Source organism: Paramisgurnus dabryanus, chromosome 15 (genome assembly GCF_030506205.2).
Source record: "Paramisgurnus dabryanus chromosome 15, PD_genome_1.1, whole genome shotgun sequence".
In the NCBI taxonomy this organism is placed as follows: Eukaryota; Metazoa; Chordata; class Actinopteri; order Cypriniformes; family Cobitidae; genus Paramisgurnus; species Paramisgurnus dabryanus.
Genome location: NC_133351.1, coordinates 1,970,711 through 1,990,980, shown reverse-complemented (window position 1 = coordinate 1,990,980; position 20,270 = coordinate 1,970,711). Strand labels below are relative to the sequence as shown.

At 37.1% G+C, this 20,270-nt stretch overlaps 1 protein-coding gene across 2 annotated transcripts in view; it reads right to left on the bottom strand.

Annotated features, from left to right (window-relative positions):
* tanc1b (tetratricopeptide repeat, ankyrin repeat and coiled-coil containing 1b) overlaps window positions 1-20,270 on the bottom strand; it is a 168,729-nt gene that overhangs the window by 137,784 nt on the left and 10,675 nt on the right. For both annotated transcript variants that reach the window (XM_065252378.2, XM_065252379.2), the window contains exon 2: window positions 6,981-7,073. In XM_065252378.2, coding sequence (XP_065108450.1) covers window positions 6,981-7,041 — 61 coding nt within the window. In that variant the 5' untranslated portion in view covers window positions 7,042-7,073. The remainder of the gene's footprint in view (window positions 1-6,980; window positions 7,074-20,270) is intronic.

Genomic DNA, 20,270 nt, shown 5'->3' with positions numbered 1-20,270 from the left:
TCAGTAAAGTGAAAAACAGCTTACGCTGCTCAAATTCAAAGATGAACATCTGTTCAGACACCATGTGCTTCTATTCATCTCGAGTTTGTAGTGCACATGTCCCAGCCAGCCTGGACGTAAATATGCCACTAATATTTCCCACTGGGACATCAAATGACACGACGGCAAAGTCATTCTGGTATCCACCACATCAAGAGCTGAGAAAACATCTCATTCTGTATCCAGAGCAACAGCCGGAGCCAAACAGAAGTGATTGTCCCAGTAAAAGAGAAAGAGAGGAAAAGATTTGACTGAAGAAAACGACTTCATATGCAGAAACTCAATATGGGTCGCAGAAGAAGAACCAGGTATTTTTAGTGTATATCGTAATTTATCGTCCCATCCATACGATATTGGATCAATTGTAACTTTGTCACACATCCGTCGTTTGAACCATGATGGTTCAACAATATAGTTGATGATGTCACATAGGGGGCGGAGTACTCAATAATCCATTCAGATCAATTTAATGTTAGATTATTGCTGTAATAACGTACATGCAACTAAAGACAAAAAGATATTCAATTCATTTGCAAGTCCAATGTCACTTATCCCAAGGATTCCCCAGGGTCCTAAAGCTCAAATATCGGTGCACATGCGCAGTTTTCAAACAGCGCTTTAATTCGGTTTACAAACTAAAACACATGAAATGGACTTTGTATATATTTAAAATGACGGATACAGTCGGTGCCAATGATGTGGTGGACAGTGCTCCGACATGTGGTGCAAATGCACTTCCGGCGACACGAGTTCGAGTCCCGGCTCAAGGTCCTTTGCCGATCCCATACCCCTCTCCCCACCCTGTACTTTCCTGACGCCTTTTTATTACTACTGTCCATCAATAAAGGCAAAATGGCCCAAAAATATAACGTTAACATTTTTTTAATAATGATGGACACAGAAAGCACTGCATGTTGGAATCGAAAATCGGAATCGGCTAAGAAATTTGCAATAGGTCTCTATCATGTATATAATCGATGACGATATAGAGTTATTATTTTAAAGGGAGATACATTTTGTTATGGAGTCATGCAAACAATTAACCTCTGTTTATATATTAATCTTATCACCCTCAGAAACAACGAACATAACTCTAAAAATTGCTGGGTTATTTTCAACCTTGTGTTTGGTCAAAAAGGGACGAACTGGCTGGTTTGTAATTAAACTATGCTGGATTGTCGTAACCTGAAATGGTTGATTTTGAACTATTGTTGGGTCAAATGTAACTCTTTTCCTGCCATTGACGAGATTTCTCTTCAATTAAGAGAAAACGTTTCCCTGCCAATGGCGCTTTTCCTGGTGAGTTTTTAAGGTAATCTATAATTCCACCATTAACCACAAGGTGGCGCTCTTACCCAACTTATAAAAAACTGTAAAAAACAGTTAAAACTCCATGTATGTTTTGCTCATCATTCTAAATCTGATCTCTAACAAAAGTTATTTACAAAAATGCAATTATTTCAGCTTTTTGCTTAAAATGTGGTATTTTTCAAGAAATTTACCCACATTTTAAAGGTGATAAAAAAGAACAAATAAAGGGTGAAAAAGTTTTTTGTTTGTTTGTTTGAAAACAGAGGGTCTGTTCTTTTGTTTGATATATTGTATGTTTATATATTTATAGAAGAAAACTTTCTGGAAGGCATTTTGTGAAACTTTTGTGAAAATCCCCCAAAAAATGCTGGCAGGAAACTTTTTTTTATAAACGCTGGCGGGGAACGGGTTACACATTTCTGGGTTAATTTAACCCAACGGGTGTGCCTTTTTGACCCAGTGCTAGATTGAAATAAACCCAGGATTTTTTGAGTGCATCTTCTACCAAGAGAGAGATTCATTTGTGAAGAGTCTGACTTGATGTCAAAACATATACAGGGATTTCCCGAGCTGTTTCTCACAAAGAGACAGACAGCGATGTGAATGCTGTGATTCATGCATGTTGAACATGTTCCTACAACTTGAAAATAACATGTCAGCAAAACAACACAGGTTGCTCCCATAAAATTCCTCTTTTATGAAGCTTCAAGGGTGCTGTGATTGAAAGCCAATTATGTAACTATATGACAAATATGACAGAGAGTGATGCATATAGGACTACACACAGGTCGAGATCATCTCACCTCAAGATGTTAATGACATCACTTTCATTTCAAAACCGAGTGAAAAACCACCAAACATATGAATCACAGAAACAGAGTAAGTTCAAAACATTCAAATATGATTCAATCATTCACAGGATTATCCAAAAATACACATCAGTGGGCGTGTATTAAAGGGATAGTTCGGCCAAAAACGATATTAAACCCATGATTTACTCACCCCACATGCTGTCCGAGTTGCATATGTCCATCATTGTTCAGAAAAACACATTTTCGGATATTTTATAAAATGTTTTAGATCTTTCAGTTGATTAAATGTAATGTTACGGGGTTCACCCATAGTCCACGACCTTCAAGTCCAAAAAAAAGTGCGTCCATCCTTCACAAATTAAATCCAAACGGCTCCAGGATGATAAACAAAGGTCTTCTGAGGGTAATCCGTGCGGTGTTGTTGTAGAAATATCCATATTTAAAACTTTATTAACGAAAATAAATACCTTCTGGTAGCGCCGCCATCTTAGTCTCATCCGCATTCAGGATGAGTGCTTACGCAGCCTACGGAGGCTACTCTGCTGCTGCTCTGTGCCCCCGCCCTCCGAATTTGTCATACGTCACTAAGAAAAGTGCGTACACTACGCTAATACTCTCTCCTGAATACAGAGGAGTCTAAGATGGCGGCGCTACCAGAAGGTATTTATTTACGTTAATAAAACTTTAAATATGGATATTTCTACAACAACACCGCACGGATTACCATCAGAAGACCTTTGTTTATCATCCTGGAGCCGTTTGGATTTAATTTGTGAAGGGTGGACGCACTTTTTTTGGACTTGAAGGTCGTGGACTATGGCTGGACCCCGTAACATTACATTTATTCAACTGAAAGATCTAAAACATTTTCTAAAATATCCGAAAATGTGTTTGTCTGAAAAACGATGGACATATGCAACTCGGACAGCTTGGGGGTGAGTAAATCATGGGTTTAATATAGTTTTTGGCCGAACTATCCCTTTAAACCAGTTGTTTTTAACCACAAAAAAATCCAGAGAAGCCCTTAACAGCTAAAGACACAAAACACACGCAATGACCTCACATAATTGTGAGCACATACCATGTGTGTATTGTGTATCTGTTCAGTCATTACACAGGTGTATGACCTCAGAGAAACCATCGGTTTCATCCCAGTGAAAAACATACTGCACAGGCAGCAGTTCTGTACATCATACTGACAGATCTCCTCACTGCAGTGAAACCACATCATAAATTCACGTGAATAAATCAGACAAGCCGATTAGTTTCATGCTGACGGATCTCTAACACAACCACAAAACATCCTCTGATCAGAACCTCAGACATCTCCAATCAATCCTGTTTATGCAATCTTTCATTTAAAACATATTTCCACGTGGACCCAGCTGGAAAATTACTAACTGAAAACTATGACATCAAGGTCTGACCAAAAACCTAATGAATTTCCATGACTTCAGTCACTTGCAATTACACTTTATTCAAATTGCATTTACAGGTTGTAAATTCAAGTCAATGAAATGAAACAAGACTAAGGGCCAGATTTACTCAATGCTTGCGCCAGCACAAACCATAATTTTGGCGTTAGATAACGACTGTTGGGATATACTAGAGACGCGCAGTGGATAATTAGAGCTGTAAAGGTGTGGTCTAGTTATTTTTGCGACTGTCCTTATCACATATGCATTTCTAGGAGTTTCTAGCCTGATGTTGTCATACTCAATTCTAGTCAGAATACGAGTCTGATACCGCTCCATTGGGCTGTGATTATGGGCGTGTTTTAATCGAACCAGGACAAAAAAAGGCTCTGAACTCAATTGGATAGACCTACAACCAATCAGAGCAGCCGATTGTGCGATATATGTTGAAATGGCATCTATCCTCTTTTGCAGACTGTCCTGAACTGCTAGTTATTTCGTTACACTGTGACTAACATTATGATTTTACTAGGTCTGAGTTAGCGAACGTACATCGACACCTACGTTTACAACATTTCATTCCTATCACGACATTGTGAGTTATTTACGAAGTCATACAGTAAGACTATCTCTAGCCATTTAAAAGTTAGATGACCTTCATCCACGGGCCTCTGAAAAGGAGCTGGCAACGACCGCTAGTTATATCCACGTTGTCGGGCACATTGAGTGACGTGCATGCCGAGCCAGCTGATAATTTAAACTTTTGCCGAATGCCGTAGGAGGAACGGCAAAAACACCTTTCGGATCAAGAAATGCCTTGATGGCGTTTCTCTGTTCCTTTTTTTTAAATCAATGCGCTGTCAATATCTTCTAGAAGAGACTCGATGGCTGAATCTTCACATATCAATTCTCCAGTGGCAGTCGTCTTTGTTGGAAATGGATTCAGCACAAGCGCTCTTTGGTGACATGTAGTGGTGCAACGGATCGCAGTTGATCCGTGATCCGTACGGATCACGACCCACGGTTCGGCTCGCATGTGATTCGCGGATTAATACGCAAATTTAAATAGGGAAAGTTTATCATTTGTAAGTATTATAAAGGTTTGCAAATGTTAACATTCAAGTGATTTTAAACAGTTTAACTGCAAAACGGCGCTAAAGTGATCAGTTTACTTTACGCACAAACGCACGCGTGCGGTTGAATGCGTCCGGTCCAGCTCGAGTCAGACATCATCCTTCAAAGATCAGAACTCTTGATGTTTAAATTTCAGAGAGTTGCGCTACTCTCTCTCATACTGTAGTGTATTAAAATACATTTGGCTAATAGAGCAATGAAAAACAACGTAACGTTTTTATGTGGGACGACTGTAATGCTGCGCCGTCTGTAATTCACCCTTTGTCTGTGTCTGTGCGCTCGTTTAAGGGGACTCGGTAGTGCACAAACAGAGAGATGCAGTCTGTGCACATTTGGTCTTAAAGAGACAGTAAGCTCAATTGACCTACTTAAGTCTGTGTCATTAATGTTAATCAAAGAACCCAAGACAAAGAGAAAATCACTGCTGAAGCTTTAAAAAAATAATAATTACATTTAATTAATACAATAAATGCAGTGTTATTATTCATTTGATTTCTGTAACTAATGATTTTAGACCTTACTTAATGTGCAACCTTGTTCTTTTTATAAATGTTTGTAATTTCTTGATTTGTTATTAGAATTTTCCCATACTTTTTTTTTGCTGATCCGAAAAATGATCCGATCCGTGCCTCAAAATCCGTAATGTGATCCGAACCGTGAGTTTTGTGATCCGTTGCACCCCTAGTGACATGGTTGATTATGTTACTGTTGATCATCTGTCCATCATTGTTTAAAGCGCGCCCTGACAATTTGATTGGTTCGACCTGTTTTCACCCGAGCATAGTAGCGCCGCAATGGAGCGACCCCAGACCAAATTTCCCGACCTGAAATGTTCTGGGTGGGGCTAAGTTCGGCTGGCACCCAGGCTAAGGAGTTTCCCTTTTAAATGCAAAATTTATGGGAGGAAATTATTTAAATTATTCACGCAACAGAACTTACTAATGTTTGCGCGTGTGATAGTACTGATATTTGCGCCATTATTTAATGCCAAAAAGCATGTCTTAAATCATTTGCACTTGAAATGGCTGGAATTGTTGCTGGTAGGAGAGGCATCGTCGAGATCAGAGAGCGTTTGGTACAAGGCAAAATATTAAAAATGTTTTTTTAACATGTAACATATTATTATCAAAAATATTGTTTGCCAAGCCATGTTATTTTTTATTTGCTGGAGGGAATAAATGAGAAGTCACTAGGAGAACTCACCCAATACCAGGTGTTTCAAAACTTCTTGTAACCCTTTGATTTTTTGTCCTCCAGTTCTTTTCAGTGTACTATAGCTTCGTCAGCTGGGATTTCACACCTCGAAATTTCAGCTGCGATGTCTGTGGTGCTGAACTCAGGCGCATCAGGCGTTAGTAGATCACCCGCACCTCATCAGCTCTGCTTATTTGCATCCCTGAACTAATTTGCGCTGCTTTTAGTAGATTGCATAAGTCATTATGGAAATCAGCTGTTGCGCCAGAGATGGGTGTGTCTGTTTCATGCATTTGGGCGTTGCAGAAGAGCACGTGCTCTGGATACGCGTGTTTGTAATGTTTAATATTTTGCTTTAAATTTAAAATTATGACAGAACATGTAATTTATTAATTTAATTTTAACAAATCAAAATAAAAAAATCCTACTAAAGTAATGTTAGCCTACGTGTTTTATATAACTGTCTGCTTATAATAAACCCAAAGAAATGAAGAAATAATGATTAATAACAATTTATTATCTTTATTAATTAACATTACCATTCCGGAGTTGAACAACATTGAACGGAGTTTCTTATAACGTTAATGATATTACAGTGGCCAGTCTTAACAGTGTTTGATATTCAGCTCGTCTTGATTTAATTATTTTATTTTGCCGAATGTGAAAAAACATCCATATCTGAATGAATGGGACTCAGGAAATACAATATACGCGCATTAGTAAGACCTTACGGCAGATCACGTTGGCCAAAACACGAAATGAACCGCGTTTTCAAAAGATATTGTGGGCAAACACAGACATTTGCATCCGGACGGGATTAAATTTCTCAGAGGACCTCTGAGTTCGGCGAAAAACAGTAGGGAAATTGCTCTGGAATTCTTACGGAGGTCGTCAGAGAAAAACACAGACATGGCCGATTCGGACGGGATTAAAAACACAGAGGACCGCACGATTTTCTCAGAGGTCCCCCTGTAAAACTAATCCCGTCCGAATAGGGCTTTTGAGGCTGGGAAGCCCTGCAACACACACACACACACACACACACAATCTTTGAGCATCTCTGATGTGTTCATACCTGCATCCTTCTTGCAGTTTTTCCCATTGTCTCTGCTCTTCCTCAGCACGGCCTTGAACATGGCGTGACTCCAGGAATCCTTTTACGATTATACTGTAAAGACATAAAAGACGTTTGATGTGAAATAACAGGTTTGTACACAGCCAATTTGATCAAATCAGAAATACAGTGTATGTAGAAACATTCTACAAAGATTTATAATAACAAACAAAATCCAAAATAACTTCTATTTTTGTGCTGGCAAAATTTAGGGATGTTTCCCACAGTCCACCCAATCTCACGTGTAATCACTGGTGTGCCGGCATGGAAAGAATTCTTCAATATTTGCTCAGAGCAGCTCGGCTCCGTTATCTTGTTATTCCGGAAAACAAGCTGATGCATTCCCAACATTCCGCATCTAATTGATGGTACAGTATATGACTGAACTTGGGTTTCTTATGTCACTTGATTGGTTAACGGTGAGATTTTACCACCTCATGCATGTTTCTTCTCAGTGTTAACTGCATGGGTCAAACATATTACAACATTTACATTTATTAGGTTACTCTGTTCCTGCACTGTAAACTTTACTCTAGAGTAGGTAGTTTAGTAGGTTTAAACTTGCAGGTGGTGAACTGAACATAAACACAATGGGTGCGTGCAATATATCTACTTATACAACTATTAGTAGCCTAAGAGGAGGGTTGGGGCATATATAGTAGCTATAAAATAATATCATCAGAAGCTAACTTTAAAGCTTTAACAAAATGATTTATTTGTAATCTGTTTGGATAAAAGAGTCTAGTGTCTGAATCTGGAGCCATACTGAACTTAGGCGGTGCAAATGCCATCGAATCGAAAACAACAAAGACAAAAGTACCATAACTGCCAATGCACAGCAAAACATTTACAAAACTTTTGATAATCCTGGATTATTTTACTACAGTAAATACAAACTTCAGTACTAATCGGGGTCACTTTCAAATTAGGGATGGGCATTTTAAAGTAATATATTATATGCAAATATTTGAGCTTATAAAAAACAAATATTACATTATTTGTTTGTTTAAATTGTTTAAGACATCATTTTTTGACATTGCAACAATGTTTTTCATTTCGCCAAAATTTCACAGAGAACTTATAATTATGAAATATCCACAAATTTATAGGGCTGGACCAGAAAATTCGAATATTCGAATATTCGTTCCGTGGGTTGACATTCGATTTTCAGTTTTGAGATTCGAATATATATATATAAATATTTTTCAGCGTTAATGCAGAGCTTTTGCCAAGCAGGAAGTGCGCTTCACGCTCCCGCTCTGTAGGTGGCGCAGAGAGACCAACATCCATAGTCAACAGCCATCAAACAGCACCAGTGGAAGAGATCGCCTCGAACGGAAAGCGCGCTTCCTGCTTTGGCATTCACGCTAATAGTGTTGTAAATAACGTTCAGTTTCTTGCAAAAACTGATTGATTTGCTTCACAAGACGTCAATATGTCACACAGAGTTATAGGGGATTACTTTTGTATTGGATATATATGCTTTAGCTCTTAAAGTGTGCGGATCGGTTGACTTGCATGACGGAGCACTGGGGTTTCTGCAAAATATCTTCTTTATTGTTCTGCTGATGAAAAAAAACATATTGATGGTGTAAGTGTTATAAATAAACTTGATTTTGAAAGTATGCTACCGTTTTATTACAGTTTGTTAAACTTCGTTCATTTATTTTCGTTGTTATATTTAAATAGCCTACCCTACGTTGTCAGTAATTACTGTGCTGCTAATTTCTGATACGGGAATGTTTATTTGTTAGAAAAATGTTAGGCTACCTTATTAAAAGTATTGCTCTTGTGTTTTGTTTCACTAATGCTGTTCTCGCAGGACGCGTGACAGGCACGCCGCTTCCAGCTTGCGCTGTTCTGTAGTATTTTTAAAGTTTATTTCTTAAAGTTTATTCTAAACGTGTCACATGTCCATATTGCACGAAAAAAAGGCACTACACTCCCTTGAGTCCGCAGCAACACATCCGCCACATAATAAAACTGTAGATAAACAGACACACACACACACACACACACACACACAGATTCCTGCCTTTATTAAAGAGAAAAATATGTTCAGCCCCTCCTTCCGAAGCTTCGAATATTCGATTTTATTTCTACTAGAGCTTCGAAGCTCAAAAAATGGTATTCGGAACAGCCCTACAAATTTATATTTTGTATACAGTCAGCTCCTTAAATATTGTAACCATTTAAAATGCAAATGTCACACTGAAATCAACTACAGTCCAGATCTTTAACATGCTTCATTTATGAGGAAATTATTTAACAACTAAAAATGTGTCCATAAAACAGCTTTTGAGTCAACTGTCCCATTACTTTTGGCCTTTTTTAAAAAGAGGGAGCTACATATTAAAAGTCTGTAATTCCTTAACCCTTCAGACAATTTGGATGTGAATACCATCTAAAAAAAGCTGAAAGTGTGCACTTAAAGCCAATATTCATTTTATGACTGAATAAATGTTGGTTAACAACAAAAATAACACAAAATGTGCCTCTGTCCAAATATTTATGGAGCTGACTGTATATGTGTTTTTGAAGTTCAAAACATAGTAAAAAAAAATTTAATTGTAAAATTCTTATTTTTTAAGTCTGTAAAAGACAGATGACGTAGTAAAGCATTAAATGAGCATTCAAGAACAGTATGCCTTTACCTTGTGGTGACACAAAAAAAGTTTTGAATAATTATTGCAGATCCAGTATATCGTGCACATCCCTAGTTCAAATAATGCTTTTAAATCTGTCCTTTTTACATATAAATCATCTATTTGTGGTCTATATAAAGCGAAACTGCAATGCTTGGGTCTGAATTCCTCATTATTATAGCCCCACAGGCCCCCTTTCTACCCCTTTTCTGATGTGCATCTGAGAGCAACTCGTTTTGGTGCTGTCTTTTTAAATGCACGTCAAACCCTGCCCCCTCTCCAGGTTGCAGAGGTGACACTCCGTTAAACTCCACCCCGTTCGGCCATTTTTGTAGTTTTATAGCAGAGATACGATTATCTAGCGGCACAGAAACTTTTTATTTACTCGTTATTCACAAAATGTCAACAACGGAAGACTTGTCCATCCAGCCTTATATGTTCGCGCCAGAGTCGGAAATGGAGCGAGATGAAAATGAAGACGACGAACCTGCAGAACAAACGTCTTCATGAGGAGGTATCGCAATGGTGTGTTAATGCTGTATATTAACAATTATAAAGTTGACTATTATTCTTAGTTAATTGTAAGTTGTTGTAATATGCTATAACTTAATCCCGGGTTGATGACCACATGCGACATCAGGCTGCAGCCTTCGGATTTAGAAACAGCACTGCTAAACTATGACCACCGTGTACTTTACTGTTTTTAAAGTTATTTACAGCTTACCGAAGTGCTCTGCTCGTCGTCTCCAAAGATAGAAGTAATTGACCCCTCAATCAGACGAAGTCTATCGGCAAATCCTACTTTATACTGGTGGAGGTTGGTGAAATAGTTATCCTTGAAGTGCTTCGCGCACTAAAAAATGACATTTCCGTGAAAAATAAAACTCAACCAGGCACAGGTTCAACAACCGAACATTTTGATTTACTCTCTCGTAACTTCTGCATCCTTGAGCTTGGACTACAATATCGCAGCGAGAAATTGAAAATGGCGGATTGCTCGTAGTGTTGGACTGGGAGTCGATGTCCTTATTTGACAGTTCCGCTGCAAATACTGTGACGTAATTGTTCAAAAAACGTAATAGATAATAGAAAAATCAGAACAGGTTGGAAAATATGACCAAAACAGAATATAAAGATATCAACAAAGCACCTGAAGAGACTAATTTCAACTTTTATGTACTTCTAAACACTACAAATATACAACTAAATGCATTTAAGAGCTAAGAAAGTGGATTTGGCATGATATGTCTCCTTTAACATATATCAGTCCCATTTTTTTCTCAAGATGCATACCAATATTCTTTTTTGTAAAACTACTTAAATATCCTTATTTCACTCAGGCCTAGTTCTGAATTAAGGTAAACCCTGTCCAGGAAACTGCCCCACAGCGTTTCATCTCTGAACTATCTACTTTTGACTTCCTCTTTCTGCCTGTTGTTTTCCTGTTACGGGACAGTAAGTCAACCTCTTAAAAAGGCTTAACAGTGGAGCACATGCAAGCAATTACAGCAGCACGTCACATACCAGACCATTTCTGGCACTTTGTCTATCTTTCTTCCGGGGTTTCTCCAGAAAGATTCAAGCACCTCGAAAATGAATCTGCTGATATGAGAGAACAAAAATTTGCCACCCTGACTGAATCTATGTTATTATCACAGTGAAGCATGACAGTGCCCTTCATCTCTACATCCCGCACACAAAGAGTAAACAAGTTATAACTACAGATAGGGTGACCAGATTTTGTTTCAGGTCTCGAAAGGGGACTAATAATTTTAAATGAGAGGTGCTCAGTCCTCACCCAAAATAATGATTAATAGCAGCTCGCAAGTCATTTATTTTGTCAAAATGAGAGAAAATACAGCACTGTGCATATCATGTATATTTATATCAAAATTTGAATAAAATGATGTGTTATATTTGAGAGGCACACTAATTGGGCATACACACCAAACGCAAATTCAATGTTTTGCGCGAGTAGATTACAAGTCAATTAGGGGTGCACCGATATATCGGCCGATGATGCTTGCTGCTTCTCAAAAAATTATGGTGAAATGCCGCTACATCCAATAGCCAGAGGGCGCTCTCATGCAGAAACTTAACCCTTTCCCCGCCATTGACGAGATTTCGTCAATTAAGAGAAAACGCTTCCCCGCCAATGACGAGATTTTCCGTCTTTCCGCAATACCGCTATTATCCTTCCGCAACTTTTTAAACCCGGAAGTATTGCCCTATGGCAAGCGGCTGCATGTCCGTGTCTGTTTTAAAGATTGCTCTGAATTGGATCTCTATGAAAAGTCCGTCACAAAAATGGAATTATCTCTGCTTTTTGCTCAAAATGTGGTGTTTTTGCAGAAACCTACCCATATTCAAAAGTTGATTACAAAAGAACCACTAACGGTAGGATGAAACGTTTTTTTTGTTTGAAAGCAGAGGGTCTGTTCTTTCATTTGGTATATTGTATGTTTATTTATTTAAAGAAAAACATTTTCTGGAAGGCATTAAACTTTGGTGAAAATCATGAAAAACGCTGGCGCTGGCTGGCAACTTTTTTTTTAAATGCTGGCGGTGAAAGAGTTAATGTGCGTTGCAGACGAGTAACTATACAGACGCAGCTGTGACACGCAGCTCAAAAAATTGGCTTAAGGATATATTTATATTGCTGTTCTTCAAACCTTTTCAGGTATTTTCATGATAATAAAGAATATGTATAATGATTATGTTTGACAAGTGTTGCTTTTTCACATGCATGTTAAAAAAAAGAGTCAAACTAAAAGTGATTTCTGATCAACAAGGGCATACTGATCAAAAGCCGTAGTACATGAAATAGCTGTGATATTATCGGCTGTGCGATTAAGAATAGTTATCAGCTACGTATTATTAGTGTATATCCGCATTTATTGGTGCACCCCTAAAGTCGACGAAAAGACGCAAATAGACGAAAAGACGCAAATAGACGAAAAGACGCAAATAGACGAAAAGACGCAAATAGACGAAAAGAAGCAAATAGACGAAAAGACGCAAATAGACGAAAAGACGCAAATAGACGAAAAGACGCAAATAGACGAAAAGACGCAAATTGACGCAAATTGGGCATTGCCACGGAAAAACACGAATTTTTTTTATTTAATTTACACATATAAATACCTGATAAAGGGTAAAGATACATTGTACATACTTTGCAATGTCCTTCACTGTGTCATCCTAATGTAAAAACACATACAGCTAAATAAACACTGCAAATAATAATTGTCATATTTACTGTTCTTTTTTGTTATAAGTGAATTATTAAGTGAATTATCAGGACCCTACACTTTGTGAAACCGTGTCTTTACTATGTAAACTGTAAGGTTTAGCTAGTTATCCAAATTACAGAGCACTATGACATAAATGCATCACTAGATGTCATAAAGTCCTGGTTTGATCATTTCATGCATGTCTGAAAACTCAAAAGTAAGAGGTTTCTGCAGAGTTCACGGAGTCTGAATCTCACAGTCTTAGCAAGAGTCCCACAAGTTCTGTCATCTTCCACATATCTGATCCGACCCAGGAACTAAATTAAACCAACATGTGGCTCTCGGACAGAACAAAGACTTTAACAGAACAATCTCCACTGTGCAAAAGAAAGATACCGTATCCTAAGGAACGGGAAATCATCATGGGGCAATTCTATCAGTCTCTCGACAGGAAAGAAACTTCAGATCTATAAAGAGACTTCATCTTCACCTCATTCAAAGAGACATTTGCCTCCCCGATGTCTTGGGCATCTGTATTATCTCTCTAAAGCTGACCCTGCGATGAGTCTCTCAGCACCGTTCACAGATTAAAGTAGCTACGAAGATCCTGAAAAGTCTTAAGGTTCTTATTTACTACTTGACAACAGAGTAAAGCACCCAGGCTTAAAGGTAAAGTATGCAATGTCTGTGCCATTAGTGACACCAAACGGAACTGTAAATATAAAACACCTTAAACTGTGTCCTGAAGATGAACGGAGGTCTTACGAGTTTGGAACGACATGAGGGTGAGTCATTAATGACATTATTTTAATTTTTGGGTGTACTATCCCTTTAATACATTAACTAGGACATTAATACATACATTAATATAAGATTGCCACAAATACTCACAAATAACTGAGTGCCTGAGTAATTCGAATTCCCATCTCTAGACATAACAATTTTAATATTATACACACTTCACCTTTAAACTGAGTATTCGGGTAGATCAAAGGGAAGTCATTCAAACATTCAGTCTGTTGTATATCAACATCTGTGATAACCTTCTGACCAGATCAAAAGAGGAAGAGATCTTGTTTCCATCATGTAACGGTTTTACCCTCCTTAAGAAAACAAAGCTACACAATAGACAGGTTAAGTGTTAATGGTGCCATCTGCAGAGTGGTACACAGGCAGTGGACGTGGCATTGTTGTAGTATTCGCCTCTGGCTCTTTAACTCACACACTGAATAGTCACAGCATCAGATCCTAAACTCCCACAAACTGATGTCATTGTTGATCTCACCAAGCGTTTCTTTTCATGAAAGCAATTCTGCATGAATGAACTTTAAAGCGTCATGACAACCACACAACCCCAAACTGAGCCCGGGTGACCACCAACTTCCTGGCATGCAGTACATTTTCATTTGCCCATCATGTATGTCGAAGATAAAAAAACATCTAAATTTGTTAGGGCTGCATAACGATTAATTGCAACTAAATCTCCATGTGCAGAATAAAAGTTTTAATTTAAATATTATTAATAATAATAATAATAATAAAATAATAATAATTAATAATCATTATTATTATTCGTAATCATTAATAATAATAATCATTAATAATAATACTAATAAAATAATAATTTTGCTTGTGTCCTCGCTAAATAACAATCCTAATAAACATCCTGTAATGTTTCTGTATCTGAGCTTGGCCTGTCTGTGAAATCCAGGTTAAAGTCTCATAACCTAATGATGAGATTTGGAGTATCCAAGTTTGATTTCACTCATTGATTTCACATCTTTGACATAATCTTACTCAGTCAATATTAAATATAACAAGATTATATTTTTACAAAATGCTCTTTACATAATGTGGGATGATTTATGTAGAAATCAGTAACACAAACAATTACATTAGCTGGGTTTTTACAGGCAGGGTCACATTTCTCAAAGTATATAACTTCCATAAATCACAGCAAGAAAGGTGATGCATAGCATTAAGGAGCCAAAAGAGATAAAAGATGTTTTAGTGAAAAGAAAATGATGGGCACCAACTTATGAAAGAAAGAAATTAATCGTTTCTATAATGAACTGAGCTAAGATAATAGAAACATACAAATGGACCATTAAGCACACATCCAATGATGCAGAACAGACAAAAATATCCTGATAACAGGTGACTGCCGATAGAGAAAAAAAATTCTTCACCGTGAAAAAGGAAATGAGGAAGACAATGAGATGGAGGGAAGCGGTATCTCAGTTAATAAAGCTGAAAAAATGACAACAAAAGAAAAAACAATGGGCTGATTTAATATAGATTGCAATCCCAGATGTTTGTGTTTTCTCTACTTCTGACAGCTGACACATTCTCTGTTTCTAAAGTTTTTTAAACATTTTCTAGCTCCACAAGATCGAGTTTTGAGCTACTGTGAAGTGACTGACTGGATAAATTTTAAAAATTGAATTAATGTGTCCATATGTAAACATGTAGCAATCAATGTGCAGACTGCTCTAAATTTGGCCCTGTTTGTCTAGTTTGGTGCCCATAAATGGTCAGATATTTGAAAATTAAGTTTGACAGCTTTAAAGAAAACAAACGCTCCTAAACAGGAAATCTTCCCTCATAAAAATGCAAGCCAATAAATCTTCTCCGATTCACAAAACAACAGAAAGAACTGTGAGGAACTTTATCAGAATCAAATTATTCTTCACTTGTTTTCTACACCAGTCTTGTTCTAAAAACGACCCGTTCTTGAATTACCTGCACCTAAACATCTGGATATAAACCAGGAGGGAAGTTTCTCTTCCCAACTGACAGGACAAATCACAGGTCTAAACAAACCTCAGACGACTGTTTTCAACACCTAAAGTTAAATGACTCATTTGTCTCTTCAGGGCAGAAAATGAAGTCGTGCTGATGCTTGTGGGTTTAGATTTGACTCAAACCAAAGTAACTGTACCTCCCCTACAGTAACATCATCTCTCCTCTTCCCATACTGTATGAGAAGCCTCACAAAACAACAAATGACAAAAGAAGCCTGAGGATTTTTTTATAGTCTTTTGAAGATAATAAACAGAATTGATGTCACTATTTTGTAGCCTGTGCCAGATGTTAAGTTATATTTTTACATTTATGCATTTGACAGATACTCTTTCAAAACGACTAACAGTGCTTTCATGGTTTACACTTACATATGTTCCCTGGGTTTGAACCCATGACCTTTGGTAATTAATTAACAACTGAGCTACAGGAACTAAAAAGTGTGAAATCATTTTCGCTCTCATTTTATGTCTCATTGTGCTGATGATAAGTACACACCAAACTCGAAGCATCGCTTCTCTCGCTCAAAATTACTCGCGGGATTTTAACTTTGTGTATAGTTTCAACGTGCCCAAAGTTTAATAAAAATAGCGCATGTTTTCGTGGCAAATTCGTGTCATTCGCATCGGCCCGTGCGAGTTTGTGCTTTTCGCGTCTTTTCATTGAGTTTGTTTGTAATCTACTCGTGCAAATCGTTGAATTCGCGTTTGGTGTGTACGCTCCATTAGCATGTCTCTCAAATATAACATGTCAATTTAATCAAAATCACTAAAAATAGTCTATAGATCAGAATCTGTATTTTGATGTTTTCATTAACCAGAAACAGTAAAAATTCAGTGAATCAATTCAAAACTCGGACTTTTTGCGATGTTCACAAACAACATCAACGTTTTACATTTAAACATTTGTAAGTCAATACTTATTTTATATTGGTGTAGATAACCAAGTAAATTATTTTTATTCCTTTATTCATCAATAATAGCTGTTTTGTTGAAAAGATGATGGCTAAAATGGACCAGTAGCCCTAATCCTCATCAACCTTTTTCTGTTTTTATCCTTCAGATTTTGGTTCCCAGAATGCTTTGCATCAGGCTGTTATTTTAGTTTTATTCTGTAATGATAAAGACTTGTTAATGTTTAATATTCATTTAACTTTGATCAAACTGTTGCTGATAAATAACATACATTTAAGGAACTGGAAAACAGCTGTCAGTAGGGATGACATTATCGATTTTCAAATATAGAAATATAAACCAAACATAAATGGAAAAAAATGACAAAAAAATGACACATACAAAAATGACAAAAAAATTCTGTTTGATACTCCACCACCCGTGATCACACTTTAATGAGTCTCTAGCGTAATACTCTATTCAAAGAGAAAGCTGAGACATTTTTATAAGAGTTTTTCTTTTACATTTTTACCTGAGGCTGTAAAAACTGAATGAACCTGACATGAGGCATTCATAACATATACATACTGCAGACCTCACAACATTGCATTGTCTTGCCCTTACAGATTCAGTCAAAGAATACTGCAATTCAATCCCATATATTCTCCACCTATATTCATTCACCTCTATTATTATCTTGAGAAAAACGAAAACCTCGCTATAAGAAGAGGTTTTGTTAGAAGAAAAACATTCATTATGACCTGAGGCCTTAACAGACCAGCTACACATAAGTGGTTACTTGCTGTTATCTGACTGAAGTAAAATATTAACTTCCCCTAGTATGAAGTCTACTGGGAAGTCAACAGTTCATTCCACTTTTTCAAAGTGAAACAAAGCCATATAGTTTACCTTTCGACAACAATAAACTAAAACACAACAAATGGTTATTCCTAAATACAACTTGGTTAAAAATAACCAGGTAATTTATACTGTTCCCACAATGTCACTAAATGTACATCATTCGTCTATATATACCATTATACCAAATGCACAGTCAGTGACAGTAAACTATGTTAATCTACATATAATGGAAACATTTTAATTTATGAAAAGATCTTAAGAGACAAACGACTGACCACAGCAATGGCATTATATGGATTTTTTAAATATCAATATCATTATTATGAAGTTGATGCTTAATATCAGGAGCAAAATAATGGACCGACTGTACCACAGATGTTCAACATATAACTGAGCCCCCTAGAAAACCCCGCACACAGTGGTGAAAGGTTAAGCAGGACTGTGATAATGCAAGAATTCCCCAACATTCCTCATGGGAATTCCATGAGGCTGAAGTAAAAATGAATGAATGCAAGATTAGTCACAGCTCTGATTCTCCAGGATGAAAACAAATAAAAGGTTTTCCAGTAAGGATCACATATATAGCCATTTAAAAGCAAGATATAAAGAAATCTAAATTGCTAAAGCAGAAGACATGAAGCTTTCCTTAAAATGTCAACCTCTCTAAATCTAATATAAAAATCATCTAGGATAAAAAAATACAACCATACTGATCACAACTAACATATTTCGGGTTAAAAACAAAGTTGATCCGTTTAATAAACATGACTGACATATAAAACAAGAAAAACTGGACTATTCACAACAGTTGTCAACTATATATTGTGCTCTACTGTGAGGTTAATTCATGCCTAAAATATCCCGCCAAAAAAAACATTGGGCACTAGAAAATAGGGATGTGCATTTATGTCATTTTTTCATTTCGATTAATCCATAGGTCTGAAGAACGAGTACTCGATTAACTGGGGGCGGGGCAATCAAAGGGGCGGGGCGTACACCTCATGGTGAAAATGAAAATATTTTTATTAAAAACACTCAAATAAAACTTAATTTCGAAGAAACTATGACAGAACAATGAACACATACTAGAGTTTTAATGATTTAAATGTTTTTAACAGAAACCTCTAACAGGAAAAGCTGCGTGATGGAATGAAACTAAAGGGTTAATAAACACAAACCGAAGCGCTCTGCATAATATTAAGCCTTTATACAACATAAATGTACAACGTGCATCTATCTGCATAAATGCAAGACTTTAACTAAGTTTTCAACTAAGTTATCTAAAAAAAAGAAAGTTTAACTCCCTTTGTGGATGTGCATCATAAACAGCGCACTTTTAAACACGTCCAGTCAAAGCACAAGCTTCATAACATTAAGCAGCTTTAAGTGTTTTGCTATCATTTTAGCATTTAGCTTTGTCGTGTCGTCCTCTTACCTCAGTCAAGATGTAATGTAAATGCTCGTATGGCTCTCTGGTATCTCTTGACATTTGATGTTTAAATATGAGATGATAACCCATTGAACTTTTGACGGCGCTGTACATTTTGCAACTGACTGACTGTATTTCCGAATATCACGACATCCTTTTAAACCATAGTGCCTCAGTGATGTGAGGTGTGACCGGCTTCGCGGGCTCGCGGGCTGCCGCGCATTACGCAGACCGGCGGGTTGCTGATGCGCGGTCGCGCGGAATCTGTTTGTTTTTGAATCACGCATGGTAATGTTACTGATGTCATACGTCAGTCTGCGTAGCTCGACACGACATCAAACACGCATCTCCAGACCCAGTCTTTACTACCACATGCGCTCGTAACGCTAACCAGACACCCAAATGCCGCCATATCCACAATAAATAAATATATAAATAAACCCACATGATCATCGTTTTCGTGATCGATCATCAATGCCACGTTCGAGTACTCGAGCAATCGAGTACTCGTGCCCATCCCTACTAGAAAAACATCCACTAATATACAAAGACATATTTTCAATTTCTTTACTCCATGCAAGCTACCTTTGCCTGTCTCAAAGACGAAAGATGACCAGATATGACCAAATATGTGTATGGCTAACATGTAAAATAATGAAAAATAAAAATAACATCAATAAAGGACTCAAGAATACAAGAACTAATAAAGTCCTGGATACATTAGAGACCAGATCCACAATCTTCAGATGCTTTTCCCGGACAGGACTAGTCCCAGACTAAAATCCATGTTTGAGCTGCTTTAATTTAAAAACACCTTGTACTGACACATCTTAACATATGAGTGTCATTGCTTTGTCTCAAGATTAGAGGTCGACTGTCATGTTTTTTTCTCTGGCCAATGCCGATGCCGATATTTAGAAATCAAGGCAGCCGATGGCTGATTTTCTTGGCCGATTTCCTGTTTGTACATAATAATTAAAATGTCCTTATCATTAGCAGATCTTTTAAATGTAAAAATATCACTATTTAAAGCAAAGCATTTTTTTAAATGATGACTGGGCTTTCTGAGGGTTTTACAACCTGCTCCATTGCCATTACCATTGCTTTGTAAGATAAAACCCTTCTTTGATAGACCTAAATTATTTAATCATCATAACGTTAACATAGTAAATGTCTATTGTTTAAATTTAGACTCTTATTTAGGGCAAATCTTTCTAAACACTCTCAAAGCTCATATACATTCCCATTTCTAAGGTGCTGTGAGTGATGAATTGTGCTGACAGTGACGTGTTTGACAGTTTTGTTGTTTCAACCGGTCATTCAAACGAATCATTTCAAATGAGTCAGTTCGTTAGTTTTGTAAGGTTTGTTTGTAAAAACTACTTTAA